We start from the raw sequence: 21,588 nt of genomic DNA on the forward strand, positions 1-21,588 counted from the left end.
TTTACTCTACTCTTGCTTTCTGCTTTGGATTGTTGCTAATGTCGTCGTCCTCTGCGACATTGTAGTTTGTATCAGTAATCAGAAGGGGTGTCATTCAGCACTGTTGAATCTGAGAAAGCTGGAAAGGTTTCTCATTGCAGAAGTCGCTGACCTTTCGCCGTCTGAGGTCCCTCTCTGCTCTTAGGGTAGTTGTGGCGATAATATCGCTATCCGAGCTCGAGCAATGAAGGTCAAGCACATTGGCTGGCGTGTCCGAGCTCGATACCATATCAAAAGCTGACTCGTAGCCGTCCATCACTATGCCCTGCATGACATTGCAGCAATCGAACAGGTTTTCCTGCAACGATGGATGGTATTCATTATTATCAGTTACAAGTAACAACAAATCTAAAACGAAATTAAAAGAAGAAAAAATTGCTGGAGGTGAAATAGAGAATGGTGAAAGTAATGTTATACTCACTTTGTTTACATATTCACAAGACGAAATGGCTTTTCTGAAACCAGGAAATTGTATGGGAAATAGCTCATGAGAAGCAGAGAGGAGCGCAGAAGCTGCTATTATCGATGGTTTGAAATCAAGAAGCTTCATTTCTGCAATCACAATGAGATTAATTAGCGAACAAATTTCTGCAATGGTTTTGATGCCAAAAAAGAGCAATGTATGGATCCAAATAATGTTTTCGACATTTTTATGGCGATTTACCGTTTTGAGCTTTAAAGACGATCTCTTTAGCTCTGGTTTTGAGAGCATCTCTTAGCGGCGGATCTTTCAGCATGAACAAAGACAGGAAGAAATGCACGAATGCGAAAGGAGTTATTGAGCGCATTCGCCACTTCAGAGCTCCGAGAATCAGGAGTTCCATTCTCTGTATAGACTGTGTATCGAAGATGAAACCTTCTCCCTTCTATTCCGAGTTCAACGAATACACGAAACATTTTAGAATATCAGGTGTGATTACAGATGCAATTTTTGACGGTTTCGTTTACAGAACGAAAGAAATAACAGAAAGAAGAGCACATTCAGTTTTTCACCTGAAAATCGATCAAGGAGAAGTCCGATTTCATCATCTTCGCCGCCAAAGAGAGGCAAGACATAGCAATAAGCTTCAGTATCCACGGCTTCCCTTGCTGTAATGCCAAGATCCGTTAGATCTTTAATAAAAATCCATAACAGAAACAGAAAAAATGTTCAAGAAGAGAGCGTCAGATGAACATTCTCCATACAAAGGCCTTCTTTACGTAACAACAAGGAAAAAAAAGGGGGGGGGGGAAACCTTTGAAACTCAATGGTAAGCCTGTAAAGTTTTGCATTTTACCGGAATTCCTTGTGTGGCGATGAACCGATCGAGGTAATTTACGGCCAGATACGCCATTAACGGATCGAAGAGACAGGAAAACTGCGCCTGGAGAACTAAAGCAAGTTCATAACAATAAAAAATATCACGAAATCAAACTACGAGAAACAGAGGTTGATGTAACTTAAATTTACCTGTAGAATCAAAGAGACGGACTCTTGTCGAACGGAGACATCTAAATCCCTTGCTTCGATGCTCCCACAGTAGTAATCGCATGGCATATGATCTGATTCTGCGGCGAAAAGTACTGGCATCGTATCGGATTGAAGTTCTTGGGAGTTCGTAAGTGGATTCTCGAGATCGAAATCCTCCATTGTTCTTCTTATATGTTCAACTCTGAGATTCAGAAGCTTTGATTATGATGAACAAAGATGAAGATACCAGAGGAAGAAAACCATCTGTCTCAGAAGAAATAGAAAAAGAATAGGTAAAAGAGCGACTTCGCTTGTCTGCTTAAAAGAAGCTGAAGCCTTAAACTTCACTCCATCAGTCCCCGCTCTCTCTCTTTCTCTCTCTCTTTCTCTTTCTTATCTGAGAGTTATTTGGTCTGCCCTTACCCCTCTCTCTTCTTATTGGGAAGGAAAATCGAAGATTAGGGATTTAAATACTTCTGGTTTGGGTTCATATTTTCGATTTTCTTTTTGCCTTTTGGGTTGCCCTCGTCAATGACATGGGTCCATTGGGCATATCTCGGGAAATTCTCTTCTCCGGAGAAATCAATTGTGAGTGACATGAGCCCAAGCATACAAAAAGGCGGGATTTTTTATCTTTCATAGGGGCGGGATTGTCATTTTGTATCCCCTCTCTATGACGATACATATAGCAATGTCACATTGCATTTCGGGGGATTTTTTTTTTCTGCAAGAAATCGTTGTGAGGCTGGATCAGGTTTTGGGGAACCATTTTTGTACGCTAGAGGGTGCAGAGATGGAATCTACTTATTATCTTGGATTTTAGCTGTCATCTCTCGTAGGAGTATCTGAACCATTCTCGATCATTGTCCGGTCATGTAGCACCCAATAAGAGCACAATTAAGAGCATTTGATTTAACGAGATTTTTTAGTTCATTGAAGGCTAAGGGGTACGTTTGCATGGTCTTGTATATGGGCGTAGGAAGAACCACGAGAGTGGTTAGCGTTCTTCCTCCCGCCCCCATGGAATCTATTTATTATCTTGGATTTTATCTGTCATCTCTCGTAAGAGAATTTGAACCACTCTTGATCGTTGTCCGGTCATGTAGCACCCAATAAGAACACAATTAAGAGCATTTGATTTAACGAGATTTTTTAGTTCATTGGAGGCTAAGCGGTACGTTTGCATGGTCTTGTTCATGGGTGTAGGAAGAACCACGAGAATGTTAGCTCTCCACCTCCACCTCCACCTCCACCTCCACCTCCACCTCCCCCAAATAAAAAAAATAAAAAAAGATCTTTGTCCGGGAGTGTGGCCTATGCCAACACTCCCATGAATCTATTTCTCTCCTCCCCCGTATGAAAAGACATATCTGCCCCCTTGTTTTAAGGAATAGAGAGATAGACACATGAGATTGTTGCCGTCGGCCACACTCCAATACAAAAAACTGCTTCCCTAAAAAAAAAATTACATAGCCTTAACATTTGTTAAGGGTCAAAATCTCACAACAGTTGCCAAGAAACACAAAATCTCACCAAATGTTGAGTAGACTTTTCTTTAGGAGTTATAACCATAGTCTACACAATGACAAATTATTGCTGGAGCCAGAAGTATACAAAATAATGACTCACCTACTCAATGAGCTACAAGGATTCACTTAAAAGTCTTAAACCCCCAAAATTTTGACCTAATTTTTCCAAACTCATGGTGATGAGAAAATATCTCCATCCACTCCATTTGACTTTCTCATTGACTGGAGCAGGATATTTTGAATCATTAATAATAAGCGATGAGTTATAAGGAATCTAGAGTTCAGTCATAACATCACATCCTGGTGAAGAAAAACTGAATCCCCAAATTTTTGGTTGGACCCAATTTTCCTTCACACGGGAAAGAGAGGATGAATCAAGAATCTATTCACCCATCATTCTTTGGTTGTTGCCTGGGAATCTTTTACATTGAAAATGTCATTTTGAACATTTACACTAGGTTGAGTAATTATGAGCATCATAAATTTGGGTGAAGAGATTTTTAGTTCACCATAGATAAAGATTTTTTTTTAATTCCAATGAGATTGTTTTAGTGATAGTTTCTAAAACCAGATGAGATGAGCAGCTGAAACTAGGGATGTAAATGGATCGGATTCGGCTCGGATAGTGTTATATCCACATCCGCATCCGATTAGTTTTCGGACGGATTCGGATAGTGCTAAACGGATACGGACATAGATACGAATCGGATATTTATCCGTTTTCATGTAAATATAGCTTTTCAAATAGCTGTAGCCTATCCGTATCCGCATCCGTTTAGCTATCGGACGGATTGGGATAGTGCTAAACGGATACGGACATGGATACGGAAACGGATTTCGGCTATTCATTTACACCCCTAGCTGAAACAACGTAAAATAGAACAGCCTATTGGTTCCCTTCTTGGTTCAATACTTCAATCATCAATTTGGTATTTAATGTAGGAAATAGTTTTTTGTTCGGGAGTGTGGTCTATGCCAGCAATCCATGTGTCTATCTCTCTCCTAAAAACAAGGGGGTAGAGATGTTTTTTCATATGGGGAAGACAGAGACAGACTCATGGGGAGTGCTGACGTAGATCACACTCCCGGATAAAGTTCTTTTTCCCTAATTACATACGATGGATTTCTCTTCATAGATGCCCCCTTTTTTTTTTTTAAATTACTTTTATTTCAAACAGTATCAAAATTCAAATCACAATAGAACCTAATGTATAGGCAAAATCACCCAAAAAAATATCTCCAAGAACCCTAATACAATAAAAAAAAAATAAAAATTTTAAAGAAAGAAATAAAAGGAGAAAACATCATCACAAAGTAAAATTAATCACAAGGTTTCCCTGAGATCTTCCTCATGCACTCTTGAATAACAATACTAATACAAGAACAAACCGTGGAGAAAACAACATCGCAAAGTAAAATCAATTGCAATTTTTTCCTAAGATCTTTCACATGCAATCATGAAGAACAATACTAATTAATACCAGAACAAGTCGTGGAGAAAACAACATTGCGAAGTAAAATCATTCGCAATTTTCCCCAAAGATCTTTCCCATGCAAACTTGAAAAACATTACTAATACAAGAACATGTCATGTTATCCTATAAACTATTCATCCTCAAACCCTTATTTGTAACTATTGAAAAATAAACTTTAGAAACCCAAATTGATTCTTACCTCGAAACTCATATGCAAGTTTCAATCAACTTGAACACCGTTACAAGCTTTTCATGGGATCGAAAAACTCCCACAACACAGAGAGAGAGAATTTCTTCAGTAATGGCTAGGGTTGGGCTCATCTGTTTGCTATTTATATATAAATGGGAAGACAAAATCCTAGGCATTGTTTGGTTGCAAGGGAAGTGAAGGGGAAGGGAAGCAGAATTTTTAAACTTGAAAAGGAAACTTTTGTAATTATTAACCTACATGATTATGTCATTAACTCTAAATCATTTCAATTTTTGTTATTAAATTTTAATTTTCTTTTCAACCAAATCCTTTGGATTGAGAAAGTAAAATAAAGAATACATCTAAAAATATTATTCTTTAATATGATAATAAATATAAGTATTTATACAATTATGTCGGGTAATGATAACAAAATTACCTCTTTAGGTTTGAAAATGTTCATTTTCCTTCTGCATAATTTCCCTTGTTACCAAACGAAGCTCTATATGGTAATGAGGTCATGAGATTCAATGTATGTGAGGTGTGTAATGGAGTGAAGGATTTTGCCTTTTTTTTTTTTTTTTTTTTTTTGGGTTTTGGAGGGGAGGGGGACGTCTTTAATAGGATCAAACTTATTCCTTGGTATATACATGAGATTCCTCTTTCTTATTCTTAAGTAAGCCCCTAAGAGGACTTAGTTGAAAAAGATATCAATCAATTCTGATTCTTTCTTTTTCTATCGATTCTTTTCCAATCCAATTGTATGGAACCATGGATCGATCTATGTGTTTATGTATGTAGATCTTGTTCATGGATTAGAGAAAAAATGTGCAAAAGCTCTAGTTGCCTCTACCAGTTTATGAGTCTTTTCTTTTTTGTGTATGACATCACCACTCCCCTTGACAACATCCACTAATTCAAAACTTAATTTGAAAGCCATAATTCAGCTCATTTGGCAACGTTTTTTCCTTGTGTGAAAAAAGGATGATCACCACTCCCCTTGACAAAACTCCCATTTTTATGGAAAGATGCATTTGCTACGAAACTTATCAACCATTAGCAGGCCATATATGAAATATTATTTATATTAAAGAGATGGAGAAAGGCTAGGCACATCGCTGGTGTATCGTACGCTAGAGTTCACTGTGTTTATATCGTTCTTTTCCTCTTTGAAATGACCCCCTTGCCCCTTCTATATGATACCCCCATTGGTGTCACCCGCTAATTTACGACACCCCCATTGGTCCCCCCTTTAAAGTGAATACTATTTGGGATAGAATTAGCATTTTCTCTTCCCCTCCCCCCCTCCCCCCCTTTTTTTTCTTTGTTTGTACTGTAATGTATTTAACTTGTCCCTTCTATTAAACGTATGTTGGGAACAAATGTTACTTTGTATTTAATTTGTCCCTTTTAATTAAAGTATGTGGAAAATACTTGGCTGTAATAATCATAAATAGGTAGGTCAGTTATTTTTTCAAATGTCACATGACATCTATCTAGCTATGTGGACAGTTGATTTGTCCATTCCAACCATTGAATAAAGAGAGCATGGTCTAGATTAGACACCGTTCTAATTCAATCAAATACCCCATTTCGTATTGGCACACATTTTGTGTATGTTCATATAAGTGTATCAATACTTATTTCATTATTGTGAACTTTCCCAACTTTGAATGGGAGCAGACGGTATAGATTAAAAGAAAAGTTAAAAAAGATGGCTAATATTTGTCTTGAGATTTTTGGAGACGTCACCTTCTATTGTTACATGAATGATTATCCTAATAAACCCATAAGAAAAAATATTAAGCTTAAGCCATTTCACATGTCTACCTTGGACATTGAACAATTTTTTTCAAAGTACATTGATTTATACACAAGAAAATAATAGTCAATAACATTATTTTTTAATTTTTAGCATCTATAAACCAAAATTTTTATGAGTATATATTTTTATAGATTTTCTTCAGGAATCGAAATCCTCTGCTTTAGTCTGCCCGATACTGTCGTGTGGCCCCACACACAAGCAAGGTGGAAAATACCGCCTTACCCCTGCCCAAGCGCCTTGCCCGAGCGGAGGTAAGGCGGTATTTTCAACCTTGCTTGTGTGGGGCACACAGCAGTACTGGGCAGGCGAAAGTAGAGGATCAAGACTCTTTCTTCCCTGTCGTTATACCTAGTAAAGTATAATGCTTCAATATTTGTCTCATGGGAGTACATGGGTTAGTCCATGTGATAGAGGACCAGACAAACATCTCATTGGTATAATTTCAATTTAAAATGAGTAGAGGAAATAGTTAAAATTACAAAGGATACCATTTTATATTTTATATTCATCTCTATTTGATGGCAATCTGGTAATTTGACTAAAACTTTGAATCAAAGTTTGAGCAATTTTCCTTAATTACTTTGGACTAAAATTGGTCATTAAGATGTATGTGGGATCCTCTATCGCATTGACTAACTCGACTAACTGATGTACTATCAAGTGGCAAATAGTGAAGCATTATACTTCACCAAGTACATATAATGACGCTTAGAAGGACTCTATATACTATTAAGTAAATAGCATTGGTTGTTTCATGTGTGTAATGTTCACCCAAACCATTATTAGTTGGGAAGAGAATAGTGTTATCTCACAATTCATTTTGAGTGAGAGAGAGAGAGAGAGAGAGAGGGTAATGGAGAAGTGGTCCATAATGAAGGCTGTGAGGAAGCAGAAACAAGAGAGTTACAAGAGTTGCAATTTTCCTTTCAGCCGCAACTAGGCGGGCACAACCCTTATCTTGTGTAGGCAAAGCTCACTAGTTAGTCTTAAAAGAGTTGCAATTTGCCTTTCAGTTTCAGGTTGGTGGGCACAACCCTTATCTTGTGTAGGCAAAACTCACTTGTTAGTCCAAGAGAGACCCTCTATCCTCCCCTATTCCTTCACAAGACCATGCCAGTGGACTGTGGACCTTACACTGCCAAGGGCTGCATCACATGCATTGGGGGGGGGGAGGGGTGGGTATGATTATGGTCATAAGAAGGTGTCCCTCCTCTCCTCCCAAAGCTCATTTCATACCTTATAATGCCCAATGACACCAAATGTTTTAATACAAACTTACAGAGACTTTGTCTTAAAGCTCCTTTAACTTATTTTACCGCCAGCCATCGCATGCTCATCTCTCAGACCTTTTGGTTTCTCCTAACCAAACCTTTTGGTACATTTCCATACCCTACCTGTCGCACCCATTTATTTTAATGCTACTGTATGCGTGTGACTCGTGATCCCCTGTGCACGCGTGTATTGTTCATAAGCCTTTTTTTTTTTTTTTTTAAAACTTTAATTTGGGATTATTATTTTTGTTTGATCGTTTTGGTTTAGTGTTTCAGTTTATTATGGTTCTGAATGCACATGATATATGCCTAGCTCCGAGGTGGCTTCATGAAATCCAAAAACTTGACTCCAACTTGATTAGTTTTGCCTGGTCAAGTTTCCTTGGTAACTCTGCAGGTCAACTTGCCAGTCATCATGATTAAACCATACTTAAAAATATTAAGCAATGTTTCTAAATGTTATAATCTTTGCTTGTTAAATAAAGTGGGAAAACCTACAAAATACCATTTAGAGGTTCAAAACTTCAACCCAAAAGTTTAAGGCATTAAGTGGAAATACCTCTATTTAGGGGTGCGATGTCTAACATAATTGGGTTTATTCCGAAAGGATATTAAGAAGTCGAAGTCCTGGAGGGCCTCTTAATATCCTTTCGGAATCAGGTCACCTTGTGTGTTAATCTTTTATTGGGGGTTCCACGCGGAATGTAGAAAAAAAAGTCTCATATCGGATATGAATATAAAATGTGGGGGGTTTATAGGTACTTGGGTACCCTAGCTCTCCTTAATGACTAACTTTTGAGGATGAGTTCTACCCGGCCAAATCCCTAACATCTTTGTTACTGGTAGGTCCATGTGGGGGTTTGGGGACAGTAGCCCTGGAGAAATTATTTTTAGGAATGTATATATACTTTGGTAAATTTCTTTTATAGGTTTTTCGGATAAATTTGTACTGAGGGTTCTTTCTTTGTAATCAATCCAAGAGAGATGTGAGGTCGAGCGGTTGTAACCCTTTTCTCCATTGATAGTGAAGCAGAAACCACGTAAATCCTAGTGCGTATTGTATAATTGTTTGTTTGTGACTGTCATTCTTTTCTGCATCATTTTGAATCTAACTCCTCTCAGGTTCCCTGCCCGATCAGGTTCGTATGTTCCTCTCATAGGGGGCCGAAAATGACGACCTCACCTCCTGCCTGACCACACTGCCCGGGTGGGGTGAGTTCGTCATTTTCGCCCTCCCTATGAGAGGAATCTACGAACCTGACCGGGCAGGGAACCTGAGAGGTGAAAAATTCATGGATGAGGCCTCATTGCTATGACCCATCAAAGGGTAATTTCGGAATCACTGGTGAGAGGTGACCATCCTTCACATGCCTAGTGACAGGCTTCTGTGTCTATATACTAGTTAGAAACCAAGAGATTTTAAAGATTTTATCAGATAATAGTGATAGAAAAGGCAGACAATCCCAATTAATGAGGAAAAGTAGGTACTCAGGCCAAAGATAGGGAAGATACAACACTCCTTTCTACTACATATTGAATGGTGTCGTCTCAATCTGATAAGAATAGCCAACCAAGTGGGCCTTTGGGTCTTCCATCCATAAACTTTATCCCACAAATCTGCTATATAGAGACAAGCTTTATATATTGCCTCTGTACTCCCAACCATACCATTCTTGATTAAATCCTCCAAAAATCAATTCTTCTGTAAAGGAGAAAAAAAATTGCTTGCAATATTGATAGTTTCCTTGTCATGGCAGGGTGCCAGCTAGGGTTTATGTTCTTGTGTTTAATGAGAGGCACTTTGTCCCCACTCAGAGAACACCACTTCTTTGATTATTAAAAGAAATCCAATATCAAACTTAGGTTTTATGGTTTTCTAAGGAAACACATTTGAAGACAGTTTGTAAAGGGTCATATTCTGATACTTATATTGAATGAAGTAGCTATAGTCTTTCTTTGTAGAGTGAATCATGTCAAAGAGGGACCCTTGGAAGGGCATTCAACATTGAAGTAAGTTGTTGAATTTGCTTCAATAAGTGGGGTTTCTTAGTAGGTCCAACAGCCAAGCAGTCAGGGTAGCTGTCCACAACTATAAGGGCACAGGAATATCATGTGAACTCTTAAGGTACCTTAAGGAACTCTTGTCCTTGCAATGGGTTATCACCTATTTTGCCCCATAATCTTCAAAATCTTTTACTCTAATGTCCATGATATGAGGCATTCATATTGTTATTGGGTTAATCCAGAAAGTATTGATCACTTTTCCCCAATATCGATATTGGAGGTCTTGTACAACAGTGAATGGACAAGGGGCGAGCCGAACTTTTGGGAGGTGTTTATACTGGGCGGTAGTAAGGAGGAGTAATATGATTTCGATTGAAGGGACTAAAAGAGCAAGGGCAGGCCTAAAATGACCATAGAAGAAGTTGTGAAGAAGGACATGCATATTCTTAGTCTTGTACCATGTATGACCTTGGATATAGCCTATAGGAGGACAAAGATCCATGAATCAGACCCTATTTAGCTGAGATTCTTCTGACTTTCTGAATTGTGCCTCTTCCTCTTACTTTAATCTATCACTTTTATCTTTCACTTTTCTCTTAATATCCCTCGTTCATTTGGCATCTTCTATTTTTCACTTCTCATCTCATTTGTCATTACTCTTGGACATCTCTTCATTTCCTTATTTTGTTTAGACCTCAGTTTTACCTACTTTGTTTGATTGGATCCATGTAACGGATCCTATTAAGTTGAGATAAGGCTTAGTTTGTTGTTGTTTATATTGGGATAGTTTTGTACTTTCAAAGATTAGGGTTTTTCTATGTATAGGGTATATTTCGTAAAAAGACGAAAAACTAAGATTTTGTAATTTCTTTATCAGAATAGTAGAAGTTCGCCGTGGATGTAGCCCATTTTGGGTGATACACGTAAATCATTGTGTTATGTGTGTGATTCTTTTTCCTTTTTTTTTCTTCTTTTGCTATCGTTGTTCTGTTGCATTATTATGCTAAGTAATTGGAGGATTCATTATCGACTCTAAATAGTTGGAATTTATACAATGATGATGACGTATACATGAGCAATGCAATAAAACATGCTTACGTGTATGGATGAACAAGTGGTCTGCATGTGATGTAAAAAGCCAAAAGCCAAGATTAGGGTTTCTTCATGAATGACCCACATATAATATAATGGATGTATGATGTATCAAACACTAATTGAGAGATTGTGGTGGAGAAGGTAGACACAAAAAGAACACAGAACCTTCTCTCAAGAAAAAGGCCTCAGCCTCCTCTCCTTTTTCCTAATTATTCCATTAATAGTAAATCCATCTCACTTTACTTCCTTATCAAAGGTTCAACAAAACAATGGGAATATAAGCAGGAACTCACTTGGCAAAAAGCTCAGGATTGACTTGCTTAATCACTAATTGAGAAAGACTATGTGTACACGAATGCACACAGAGAACAATGATTTACGTGGTTCACCCAAAAGTGATAAATCAAAGTTTCCGCTATTTTGATGAAGAAATTACAAAACTTTAATTCCTCACCTCTTTGCGAGATCACTGCTATATATAATGTGTGAGAAAATGTTCTAGGGACGCAGGCTGCACTCAGACATAGTAGGGGATGAAATGACCGCCCCCACCCCCACAAATAGTGGAAATCCCGCCTCCCGAGATGCCAACGCTCACACTCACTTTGAACTGTCACGTACACGTGGCCCCTACACTCCCGGTCAGAGAACATCGGCTCATAATGTTTTGAATTCTTGATGCATTACAGTATAAAAAAACCCTAACCCTCAAAAGTACAAAATTACTCTCAGTAAAAAAGACTCCTAAAAATCCAGATCAAGGGCTCCGTCTCGGGGTTAGGGGGGCTCTGCTCCCCAACCTCCCGGTTCACTCTCCGACATCTAGACCACTGATATTGGGGAAAAATGAACAACACATTCTGTACTAGACTGAGATCAGGATTCACCAATAACATGCAATTCCTCTCCACCCCCCTCAATTCTCATCCTTTCTATAGTGAGGGAAAGCTTATTAACATAAGATTTTTTTGGCAACTCTTATTAACATCAGATTGGTATATATTACATAATGGATTGCATTTACAAGCCCAAACAACTTTAATGGCTTTGCCATCCCAAGTATCAATGGCTTCTCTTTTATGGGCAGCACATAAGGCATGTATGCAGGACCAGGAACCAGATTCATGCCATGGAGGAGATTGAATCTACTAGGTATTACCCAAGAAAGAGAGAGAGAGAGAGAGAGAGAGAGACCATGAGTATCTTAGCTAACTCAATCATTGATAAAGTCTAGCTGTACCACATCAAACCTTCATAATTAATGCCTCTAAAACCACAAATAATTAAAACAATTAGCCATCAAATTGACTCTAATCAAGATTTACTGTACAACATATATTCTAATTAAGTTATATCCTTACATAGAACCAAAATTTTAAATGGTCTGCCACTAGACCAGAAAATGACAAAATGATTCATTCTAAAACACACATAAAAGACAATAATTCGAGGTCATTTCTATAAAATATATCGATGATAAGGGAGAGGAAACAAATCTTCTTGTAACAAGGACAAGGTAGGTTTAGCAAGATTACTGGTCCCTACAGTTTAATAAGCAATCAATATATAATCCAATCATAAATTGATGATTAATTTAAAGATGTGGATAATCTAATTTGTGCAATTTAATTGAGATCACAACAAAGTGTGCTATATATATGAATTTATCCAATCCATAGATCTGCTAAAATGTAGCTAATTAAGCAACAGCCAATTGTTATTACCCCACATATGCCATTAATTGACTGGTGAGGAATATATATCACTAGGGTCATCTTCTTCTAAATTTATGCACCTAGCTAGGGATGAGAAAAGAAATTTTGAAAAGTTGCAGTCCTTGTTTGGCATTGTTTTCTTAATTATTACTTAGGTTTTCTTTCTTGTTACTATGCCTAGTTGAGTATAACGTACGTTTCATTCTGTGACACATGGTAGTATATTGATAAGTCCATGTGATAGAGGATTAGACGAGCATCTCATTGATACAATTCTAGCTTAAAATGAATATAATGAAGTAGTTAAAATTACAAAATATGTCATTTTATATTTTATATTCATCTTGATTTGATGACATTTTGATAATTTTACCAAAACTTTGATTGAAGCAGAGTTTGAACCACTTTCCTTGCTTACTTTGGACTAAAATTAGGCCATTGAGATGTATGTGGGGTTCTCTATCACATGGACTAACTCATATACAGCCAAGTGGCAAATTGTAAAACAGTTACTTCACTAGGAATAGTGACGCCTTGGAAACTCTTATTATTAGGGAAGAAGCTAGTTTTCTATCCAGGAGTGTGGCCTACACCAGCAGTACCATGTGTTTATCTCTCTCCTCCACAAAACAAGGGGGCATAGGTGTCTTTTCATATGAGGAGGAGATAGATAGACTCATGGGTGTACTGGCATAGGCCACACTCCCTGATAGAGTTCTTTTTCCCTTGTTATTATTAGGACAATGCAAAGTTTTCTTCCAGTCATAGCCGATGGTTCACCCACCATTCTAGGGTTTTAGTATGTTCCAGAATACCCACCCTCTCCCACCCTTCAGTGAATGGGATCCCATTCACTGTGGGTGCATGGAAACTTGGTCCTTATTATTAGGGCAAGAGATCTCTACTTGGTTGCATGGTCTCTACACAAGCATCTGGCCAATGGGTGAGCACGTCTGGGTATCTACCCAGGGAGCAGAGGCGTTATCTCACAGTACCTTGTGAGAGGGCATAGGAAACACCACCAAAGAGAGATCTTTTTCCGTTATTATTATTATTATTTGATAATATAAGACATTAGAGGGTTGGTAAAATATGACAAGGTCAATCTGTAAAATTAAGTAGAGATGTATAATGATATAGAATTTAAAGATGATATATGCTATTTCAGAAGAAACAGACAAACAGCTAACTTTAATATTTAACAACCAGGCACCAGGTGAGTTTGCCATTGAATGTTGTTTTTGTTGTTCCTTCTCACAAACTCCTTTTACTTGTCTTTCTTTTCTTTCTTTCTTTTTTTGGGTTTTTCTTCCTCTTTGGTGATACTATAGATTCTCTGCTTTGCATTGATGCAAGAGAAAGGTTTAAAGCTCAAGGAGAAGGAAAGAAACCATGCATTAGATCCACTCATTGGAAGAAGAATAACCTTTTACTTTTGCTTTTCCTTACACATCTTACAGACTTTTTCTTATTTCCTATATCTCTCTCAAAGAGCAATTCCCATCTCATAGTCTCTCTTACTCTAGCTATCTTCTATTGTCTGGATTCAAATTCTTTACTGCCGAGCTGTCTAGACACGGTACTGCGCACAATGATCACCTTACCCTCACTCGGGCAAAACGATCGGATAGGAATAAGACGGACATTGCACGCAATACCGTGTCTGGGCAGCACGGTCCTGGCAGGCAACTCGGCAGTAGAAGATCCAACTCATTTAAGACAATACTTTAGAAATTAATTTAAAAGGGGGAAGAGTGATGGTGGTTTGGTCATAGATGGATGATCCATAATTCGATATATATCCTTGGATCTCACACGCACGCACGCTTGGAATGATAATTTGAGTAGTATAATAAGGAGACATGCACTCATGTAGTCACATGAGTGCAGGCTTCACGCCTTCAAAAACCCATTCGGACAACACCATCATTGTCATCCGTGTGTAGGGTGTGGACAATCAAGTGGACCTGCCTCCTCCTACATTGGAGACAAATTGGATTCTTTTGCATTTTTATTATTTATGTCCTTTAGGACTTGAGAAGCTAGCCATGCTCTCTTTGAGAGAGAGAGAGAGAGAGAGAGCTCTAAGCCCTCATTGATTTTCCACTTTCGTGGGTGAAACTATTTTCATATGGGGAACAAATAACATGACTTGACATTGTTCTTACTATTGGGTGGAGGAATTCACAAGTATAGGAGGAGGCAAAAGATTTCATGGGTAATTGATATAGGATAATATGTTGCGGGGTTTGATGTCCTGTATTCCGTTGTTTGCATAAATGAGTTACTTTCAAAAGACCGTTAAAAAACTGTATGGGATGGCAATTTTGTCGAACCACATAAAACTATGTATGCGATTATGATATTAAGTAAAGTTTTCGTTCTAAAAGTTCGAACTCTTGAATGGAGGAGGTTATAACTATCTCTCAGAGGTAACCGATGTGGGTTTATTCTCCCAACAGATCTCAATTCATGGAGCCAAAACATCCTCACCTCATGGAATAGATTAATCATTGATGACCAGAGCCAGTCTTGAATCTTGATGATTGGTGGCTTTTTGGTCTTGGGGTTTCCATTATTTTGATTCCCCAATGATTCCTTCGAGGTCAAGAGGAATGACTTGCGAAACGGAAATTCCATCATGCTTTACAGAGTGAGAAGGCCTGCGATTAACTGGGTCACACCTATATGGGCTAAGTTGGGCTTTCCCCATACATGGAAGCCCAAAGCAATCCTACACTAATTTAGTTTCGTTTCCATGTCTCAGAGATCTGCTTCTCACGGTATGCAGGGTATGAAATGATACATAAGTAATGGACTCTTGATTGCTTATGCTTTATAGATAGTAAGCAATTTGTAATCGCTCCAATACATACACACTAAAAGCAAAAAATCCAGTGAAAATCAACTGGGCTGGATGGCTCGATGACGTGGTGTTATGTGTATCTCGAATTCTTGTTCTCATTTCAAAGATCTACTTGTTCCGACATTTTTGGTGGCAACCTGAATGGGATTTTGTGTTTTTTTTTTCTTTGGGACGTCTGTGATGGTAGTGGAGGGTTTGGGCCGATAGGTGGATCGATCCGCTTGGAGCAGTATTAACCTGTTTTCATGTCTTGTTGTGTAAGCAAGTGAAACAAGTGAGATTTGGGGATTTTCGAGTTAGGGTTTTTGGGTGAGAGTTCTTGTTGTCGCCATTTGGGTGTTCTTGAGAAATCTCCATTGTAATCTTCTTCCATTTACATAGTGAATCATCTTCAGCTTCGCCCATGGACGTAGCATATCATATTGGTGTGTGAACCATGTTAAATCTTTGCCATTTTTGTTTTTTCTGTTTTGTTTGTTCTAGTTCTGTGGTGTTTGTTTTACCAGGTAGGTGTGAGCTCAACACTTTGAGTTTTTTATATTCCCCAGACTCTCAATGGGCCTATCCCCTTAAGCATAGCCCAATCCCTGCTAAACATTATAGCCCTCCTGTTGTGGGGTACGATATCTTGTAATCCGTCGCTTGCATATGTTAGCTGGTTCCGAAGGGCCACTAATTTAGTGTTTTGCTATACATTTGTAGCAATATGATTTTCTCTGTAATCTGAGAGAGGTGCGAGGATGAGCAATTGTAATCCTATTCTCCATTGATAGTGAAGCAAATCTCATCTTATGGTGGACATAGGCAACCTCGCCAAACCTTGTATAAATTTTCATATATACATTGTGTGATTGTTTGTTTGTTTATTTGCAATTTATGTTCGTTTCCTGCATCTTTTATGTTCTTGTTTTTCTACACCTACATTCCCCAACACCCCCTCTCCCTCCACCCACACACGAGAGAGAGAGAGAGAGAGAGAGAGCTAGTCAGAGCTCAGTCCTTCCCCATTCATTTTGGCATGGATGGGCTGGGGCTTCCAATTCACTCCAGCCCAATGTAGCTCCCTAAAGTAGGACTGTATATGGGTTGGAAAGTTCGAATATCAAATTGGATATTGGACATCTTATATATTAAATAAAAAATGCAGAAAGTACATAATCATTCAGGGTTAAGCTCAACTTATAATTTCATTTTGTACTAAAATTAAAATGGGAAAAAGATCTCTACTTGGTGGTGTTTCCAACACCCTCTCACAAGGCATCCGGAGATGACGCCTCTACCCCCGGTGGGTACCCAGGTGTGCTCGGATGCTTGTGTAGAGCATGTGACCAAGTAGAGATCTCTTGCCCAATTAAAATACATGGAAACAAAATTTATGTATAATATTTTGAAAGGGTGAGGGATAGGCATATCACCTGTGTGCGATATGCTAGCAGGTAGCACCAATGGAGCAGTGGAATGACGTATCATTTAGAAGGGAAATGATCATTTCAAAGGGAGAAGAGAGATAGACATAGTGTATGTTAGCTTATGATACACTGGTGGTGTGTCCAGCTTTTTCCTTATTTTATAATTTGTATAACAGGTGTGGGATTCCTGGCAGTCTGGCAGATCTAGGAAAAACCTCTAGACTAGCACTTAGTTTTACCATATTGAAGCTCAAATGGTGCTAAAAATTGTGTGTAGGTAGACCCCCATGGTCCATTGTTCACATATCAAATTCTAACCCAAAACTAAATTTGTCAAATGGAAAAATTGAGCTTTGAAAATTAGGAGTATGGGGGAATGCACAATAACGGTTGGAGTACCAATAGACATGCATACATACACAAGAATGTTGGATATTATTTATCAAATACAACATAATTAATAGAAAAAAAAAATGTTGGATATTACCTTTTGGTTGAATCAGAGTAGCCCAAGAAAATGCACTTGAGAGCTTTGGGATCAACCTTGGTGCGTGATGATGAAACCCAATTTTGGTTTAATGGGCCCAAGCCTAAAAGGTATAGCAAGTTAAGGTATATGGGATCTTAGTCCAAGACAAGATATCAAAGTAAGGGTTTATGGTCCAATTGATGGAAAACACCAAGGTCCGTAGGCCAGCTAAAATGGGCCCAAACCAACTCAAAAATCCAAAATGAAGAGTAGCTAGTGGAAAGGCCCAACACCTAATTGAATAGCCCAATTTGGTCAAGCACTGAACTAAGAAAAGGAAAACACCAATTTTGGTGTTATGAAGAGCAAAATTGTCCAAAACAACCTTATTAGAGGTGGGCTCCATGCTCCAACTGCTAGAGAAATGGGCAAGGACCAAATTATGACTCAGAAAGGGTTAGGGCACCTGAGCCGCTCGGTCTATTGATCAGTCCCTTTTCTTTAATTGAATTCAGCATGCAGGGTCTACAAAATTGAATTCAAGTCTTTGAAATTGCAATCTAAACCAATGTAGCCAATGGTCTTTCAACAGGTGCACCTAGGTTGAGAAAAACGTGTCAAATGGCCACTTAATTCAGATAGGCTCACCAATAGTGGCCAGAAAGACCACTTTGCGGTTGGGACTTGGGAGTACGCTTGAACAGAAATTGTACTTGGATCTCTATTTTAATTCTTTAATTTTTTATTTTTTTTTAATTCAATGAAGCTTAGGTTATGTTTGGAACTTTGGTATGCATTTTGGGAATAGATTTTGTTAAGGTTTAGTGTCTTGTATGTGAACTGGGTTGTGGGCTACTTCGGAAGGTCATTAAAAGCCCGAAGGGTTTGAGGACTAGAGGAATCGGCCCACCTTGGGGTTTAATCTTCATTTCTAGGGCCAAGGTGAGCTAGGGGATCCATGCGGGGCTCAAGAGTGGTAGTCCCCGAGGAAAATTTTTACAATTTACATGGGACTAATTTAGGAAGTTTGTTTCTCTTGTTTCCCTATAATTGTTGTGATGAGGTTTATTAGGATTATAGTAATTTCTTTGTAAACACAGAGAGGCGTGAGGAATAAAACATGTAACCCTTTCTCCATTGTTAGCGAAATTGTTTCCATCTCTCCATGGATGTGGACATTTTACGGAACCACATAAATCCTTGTATTGTGTGATTGTTTATTCTTTCTCTTTATCTATTTTCAATTATAAATAGGTTTCAATGTCACAGATTTTAGATCTAGAATGCATCCTAAAATCTGATTCTTCTTTATTTTCTCATTTCAAAATACATTCTAGACGGAGAACCAATTCAGCTATTCTGAGAATGCATATTCCCATACACAACCATACAACATATATATTTACATCCTTGGTCCTTAGCTGAACTCAAGTCAAGTTGTTTTTAAAGAAGGAAAAATGTTGAAATTGCATATGCATGGTTAGACTGACATGACTTGATCTCGAAACTGAAGGAGTTGTGGTCCAATAAGAATTGAAGAATTTAATCCTCTCCAATGACTAAAAGTGTGTAGTGCAGCAGTGCTAGGTGGAGATGTCGACACTTGATAGCTCGGACATCCAACAGTGCTGAACTTGAGAAGAAAGGAAAAAAAAAAATCAATGAACTCGAATCATTGGATATCTGAACCGTCCTACATACTTTAAAGGAATTGGAGAGGATTATTTTCCTAAAAATTTGATAGGATTTTATGGTTGAAAAATGAAACAACAATAATATTGTCAACAATTCTGAAATACTTTCAATTTTACACACTGAAAAAATCAAAATCCAAATTCTGTCGGAGAAGAATTTATAAATAAAAAAAAAAACACAAAAAAAATTAAATCTGTAATTACAAATTACAACCAATGCATAAACTTAGAAGATTTACCATAAACAACCCGACTTGATTACGTTAACGAAGGGAACCACCCAAATCTGCAGACATTCATTGCGGTTGCGAAACGCGACCGATAATCGTCTCAGTACCACTCCCCTGCAACTCAGCCCCAGCAGCAGGATAAGACGGAATCATCCCGGGATTCCTCGCTGCGTAGTACGCCTGCGGTTCAGGAACCACTCCACCTGGTGGGTATTGATCATATGGTTCCATGGCAGTAACCGCCTTCACTCCCCCGGCGTAAACCTGACCCACACCATGAACCGGATGTGCAAATCCCATCGGGAATCTCTGAACGTAATTTGCCGGAACTGGAACTGCTGCAGAGGGGACCTTACAGGGCGGAACCGGACCGGGCATGTAGTAGACCTGCATCGGTTGGACCGCCGGACCAGGAAAGTGACTCGCCGGGAAGTACTGCCATGTAGTGTTGTCCATGTACCCAGTTTGCCGCGAAACCGGCTGATCACCTGTCTCCCTGAAACCATCGATTTGGCTCTCCTTCGAATCGCTCACATGATTAGGGTCCTCTAATTTCGTTTTGACCGGTGGAAGATCAGAGATCGACGGAACGCAGGGCTGCGAAGAGGTTGATCCATAGGCCGGCGAACCAGGATCGGAAAAGGATACGTTTTCGGTCAAAGTGGGCCTGGTTTTCGGTTTGGGCTCGTCTGAATTATCGAAGCCGAAGAGATAATCGGGGACTTCGGAGACAACAGAGGAAACTTCGGAGCGACCACGCTCCAAGGAAGGCGTTGCTGAAACGCCTCCACCACCATTGAGCGCGTCGAAGAACCAGTGCTCGCGCACGCGCTTAGATTGACCGTCGATGATGGAACTAATGCTGCTGGCGCTGGAAACGGAGCCGTTGACGGGGAAAAGGAAGAGGCGTAGACGAGCGGTCTTTGAATTAGAGCCTTGGGTGAGGCGGTCGTACTCTTCCATCATGTTCTCGACGTCATCGTCGGTGGAGACGGTGATCAAGGCGTCGAGCTCTTCGTTGGGGAGTTGGTATTTGATGGTGATTTCGTTGGAGCCGGAGAGCTTGGACAGCTTTGAGAGGAGGGCTGAGGACCTGGTGGTACGGTGAACTGCTACGATACGTGTGTCGCCTCCGACGTATCGGAGCTGGTTGTCGTGGGGGCGAGGGAGGATCCGACCGCCGAAACTGCACATGAACCTGACATGTGGATGCAGCTCGTCATGTTGTTTATGTTGCGAAGGCGGCAGCTGGTCCGATCGCGGGGATGAAGTCACGGAGTCTGCTGCGCCGGAATCAAGCTCGGCTGGGTGGTGTGACGTCATCTCAGGCTGCCGCCGGTTCCTGCCACGCACGCACGCACAGAGAGACGATGGTGAAGACAGATACACGGGAGACGCGAGCGAGGGACAGAACGACATACAAAGATCAGTTGGTAGGACTACTTTTTCGTGGCTAATGATTCGGTGATTGATGGAACATACCCTAGCGGTCCACACCCTATGCGTGGCTCCAAATTGACTGGTCGTGGCTTAAGCCGTGAGTGATGGGTGTACGTGATAATTGTCTCTCACCTACTGTGGAGTGCGAATCCATCCACCGGGCTCTTAGAAATTGAGTCTATGTTTGGACGTCAGGAAACTGGAAGAAAAAAAAAAAACCATAATAAGAGAATTAATTTATATGGCTATCTCATCTTAAATTCAAAAATTTTATTTATTTAATTATTGACATCCAAACATACCCTAAGTTGAATGATACTAATACGGCGTACCAGCATATATGCCTCCGGTTATACTATTTTACAGAAAATTATTTCCTCCAGTTCCTTGCTCGGTCAGTTCCCCAGTTCCTTTAATAGGGGGGTGGTGGACTCCACCCAAGCAAGGGTAGGGTAGTCATTTCAGACCTCCTTGTTAGAGGAACTGAGGAATTGGACTAGCAAGAATTTGAGGAGATAAAGATCCCTATTTTACTCGATTCTTTTTAGCACTTTGCTAGAAACCCTTTGATGGTTGCCAAGTGGCTAAATCATAAACGTGATGATGAAATCATACTGTGCATTAAATTACCTTTTTGGTGTCACAAGATTAACTACAGCATGAGGGTATTTATGTCAGACTTGATAGTTCAACCCGATAATACCTGCCGGCCCACGATCATTTTCATTTGTCGACAAAACGTCAAACAAATTCATATTGTCAAGTAATTAAAAAATAATAATAAAACGTTAAACAATTCATATTGTCAAGTAATTAAAACATAATAATAAAAGGCAAACAAAAAACCCTTATCTATTGTGGGTTAATCTTGGTATAATTACGTGGTT

General features: G+C 39.2%; 2 protein-coding genes across 4 annotated transcripts; both read right to left on the minus strand.

Annotated features, from left to right (window-relative positions):
* LOC122640450 (putative cyclin-D6-1) lies at positions 1-7,052 on the minus strand. Of its 3 annotated transcripts, none has more exons than XM_043833654.1 (7): positions 7,048-7,052; positions 1,490-1,799; positions 1,317-1,403; positions 1,033-1,128; positions 704-905; positions 461-591; positions 1-337 (listed from the first exon to the last, which is right to left on the minus strand). In XM_043833654.1, exons 2-7 carry the CDS (start codon positions 1,667-1,669, stop codon positions 95-97), a joined length of 939 nt encoding a protein of 312 aa, XP_043689589.1. In that variant the 5' UTR covers positions 1,670-1,799; positions 7,048-7,052; the 3' UTR covers positions 1-94. The 3 variants fall into 3 exon arrangements, with proteins under 3 accessions (XP_043689589.1, XP_043689590.1, XP_043689588.1); XM_043833655.1 differs by lacking the exon at positions 7,048-7,052 and having other exon boundaries at positions 1-51; positions 152-337; positions 1,490-1,882; XM_043833653.1 differs by lacking the exon at positions 7,048-7,052 and having other exon boundaries at positions 1,490-1,882.
* A 12,275-nt stretch (positions 7,053-19,327) lies between these two features.
* On the minus strand, positions 19,328-20,665 carry LOC122638619. Its single transcript, XM_043831478.1, has 2 exons — positions 20,512-20,665; positions 19,328-20,481 (listed from the first exon to the last, which is right to left on the minus strand). Exons 1-2 carry the CDS (start codon positions 20,582-20,584, stop codon positions 19,328-19,330), a joined length of 1,227 nt encoding a protein of 408 aa, XP_043687413.1. The 5' UTR covers positions 20,585-20,665.
* Between the last annotated feature and the right edge of the window lie 923 nt (positions 20,666-21,588).

Source organism: Telopea speciosissima, chromosome 9 (assembly GCF_018873765.1).
Source record: "Telopea speciosissima isolate NSW1024214 ecotype Mountain lineage chromosome 9, Tspe_v1, whole genome shotgun sequence".
NCBI lineage: Eukaryota > Viridiplantae > Streptophyta > Magnoliopsida > Proteales > Proteaceae > Telopea > Telopea speciosissima.